Source organism: Nematolebias whitei, chromosome 8, assembly GCF_014905685.2.
Source record: "Nematolebias whitei isolate Nwh7 chromosome 8, NemWhi1, whole genome shotgun sequence".
Taxonomy (NCBI): Eukaryota; Metazoa; Chordata; class Actinopteri; order Cyprinodontiformes; family Rivulidae; genus Nematolebias; species Nematolebias whitei.
Genome location: NC_056505.1, coordinates 25,538,748 through 25,540,266, shown reverse-complemented (window position 1 = coordinate 25,540,266; position 1,519 = coordinate 25,538,748). Strand labels below are relative to the sequence as shown.

The window sequence follows — 1,519 nt, the reverse complement described above, 5'->3', positions numbered from 1 at the left end:
ATCCATCCATCCATCCATCCATCCATCCATCCATCCATCCATCCATCATGGCCAGAGCCGCCAGCTCTCCAGCGTTCCTCCGCCTGCACCAGCTGAGTGAAGTGAGCGTGCACGGAGAACTTACTGTTGCTGTTCTTAGAAATTTAAAGCGTCAGTCAAAAATTGCGTTATGACTATGTAAAAAAAGTAAAAAAACGTATATACGTCGCTTCGGCGTATAAGTCGAAGGACTGACAAATCTATGCAAAAAATTGCGACTTATATGCCAGAAAATATGGTAATTACTCTGAGCAATATAAGATTTACTACCCCATCTAAAAAAGTTGGAACATTGTGTAAAATCTAAATAAAAACAAAATTCAATGGCTTGCAACTTTCATAAATCCATATTTCTTTGTCACAATAGAACGTAGTAAACATAACTAAGAATATTTGACCTTTTAAAATGGACTGGGGCAAAGTAGAAAACTGTCTTGTGGTCAGATGGATCAAAACTTAAAATTGTTTTTGAAAAGCAAAAATGCCCCATTCTTTATAATAAAGAGGAGCAGCACCATCTGACCTGTTATCTGCACACAGTTCAAAACCCAGTCTCTCTGATGGTATGGGGGTGTATTAGGGCCTTTAGTACAGGCACCTTACACAGCTGGAATGGCACATCAATGAGAAAGCATGTATACAGGTTTTAGAACATGCACTCTCATCCAGAGGGTCTTTATTCAAAGAAGGTCTTTCCTATTTTAGCAGTACAATACTAAATTATTTATAAATCCTAGATCAGAATTGAACGGAACAACATTCAAAAACAGGAGCTGGTCTCCTCGGTTCCTAGATATTTAAAGATTACAGTATAGTTAAAAGAAGAAAGGATACTTCTCAGGGGTAAACATGTTCTTGTCTCAACTTTTTTATGTGTTGCTGCCATAAAATTTAAAATTAGCCTTGTTTTTTTAAATACTAATAGGACAGATTCATTGTTTAAAGATTTGATATGGTTACTAAGTTCAACTGTGAACAGCATATGGCTTAAATACTTTTTTAAAGCATTTCATTTAAATTTTAAACATCACCTTATTTTTTCACAATTGGATTTTTATTTTTTTTAAAAAGGCATGTGATCAAAAATATAACATTTCTTTGCATCTGAAACACTCAAACTGTTGAAAGGGAAGACACGTTTTGCAGCATTTGTTATCATTATAATGGGAAGGTGTCCTGGGATTTTTCTTTTTTTTCCTTTTTTACTATAACATATATATTTTTTCTGTTTCCAGGAGAAAAGTACTTTCCTGCTAGTTCTGGATGCCAAGACCTTCACAGAGCTGGGCAGAGCCGAGGTCTCTGTCTGTATCCCATTCGGGACCCATGGAGTGTTTAATGAGATGGGCTAGGTTTGCCACCTTTTGCAACTCTGTTGCAATTTGATGAAAGTGAAGCAGCAACAGGCCCCTTTTGTCCACAAGATCAGATCAGCACCTATCACAGTCCTGCTGAAAGATTTTTTTAATCAAGAAAAATA

At 36.3% G+C, this 1,519-nt stretch overlaps 1 protein-coding gene across 1 annotated transcript in view; it reads left to right on the top strand.

Annotated features, from left to right (window-relative positions):
* The window catches only part of bco2l (beta-carotene 15, 15-dioxygenase 2, like), a 25,032-nt gene extending 23,513 nt beyond the window's left edge, over positions 1–1,519 (top strand). Inside the window, exon 12 of the mRNA XM_037680501.1 lies at positions 1,275–1,519. Coding sequence (XP_037536429.1) covers positions 1,275–1,391 — 117 coding nt within the window. The 3' untranslated portion in view covers positions 1,392–1,519. The remainder of the gene's footprint in view (positions 1–1,274) is intronic.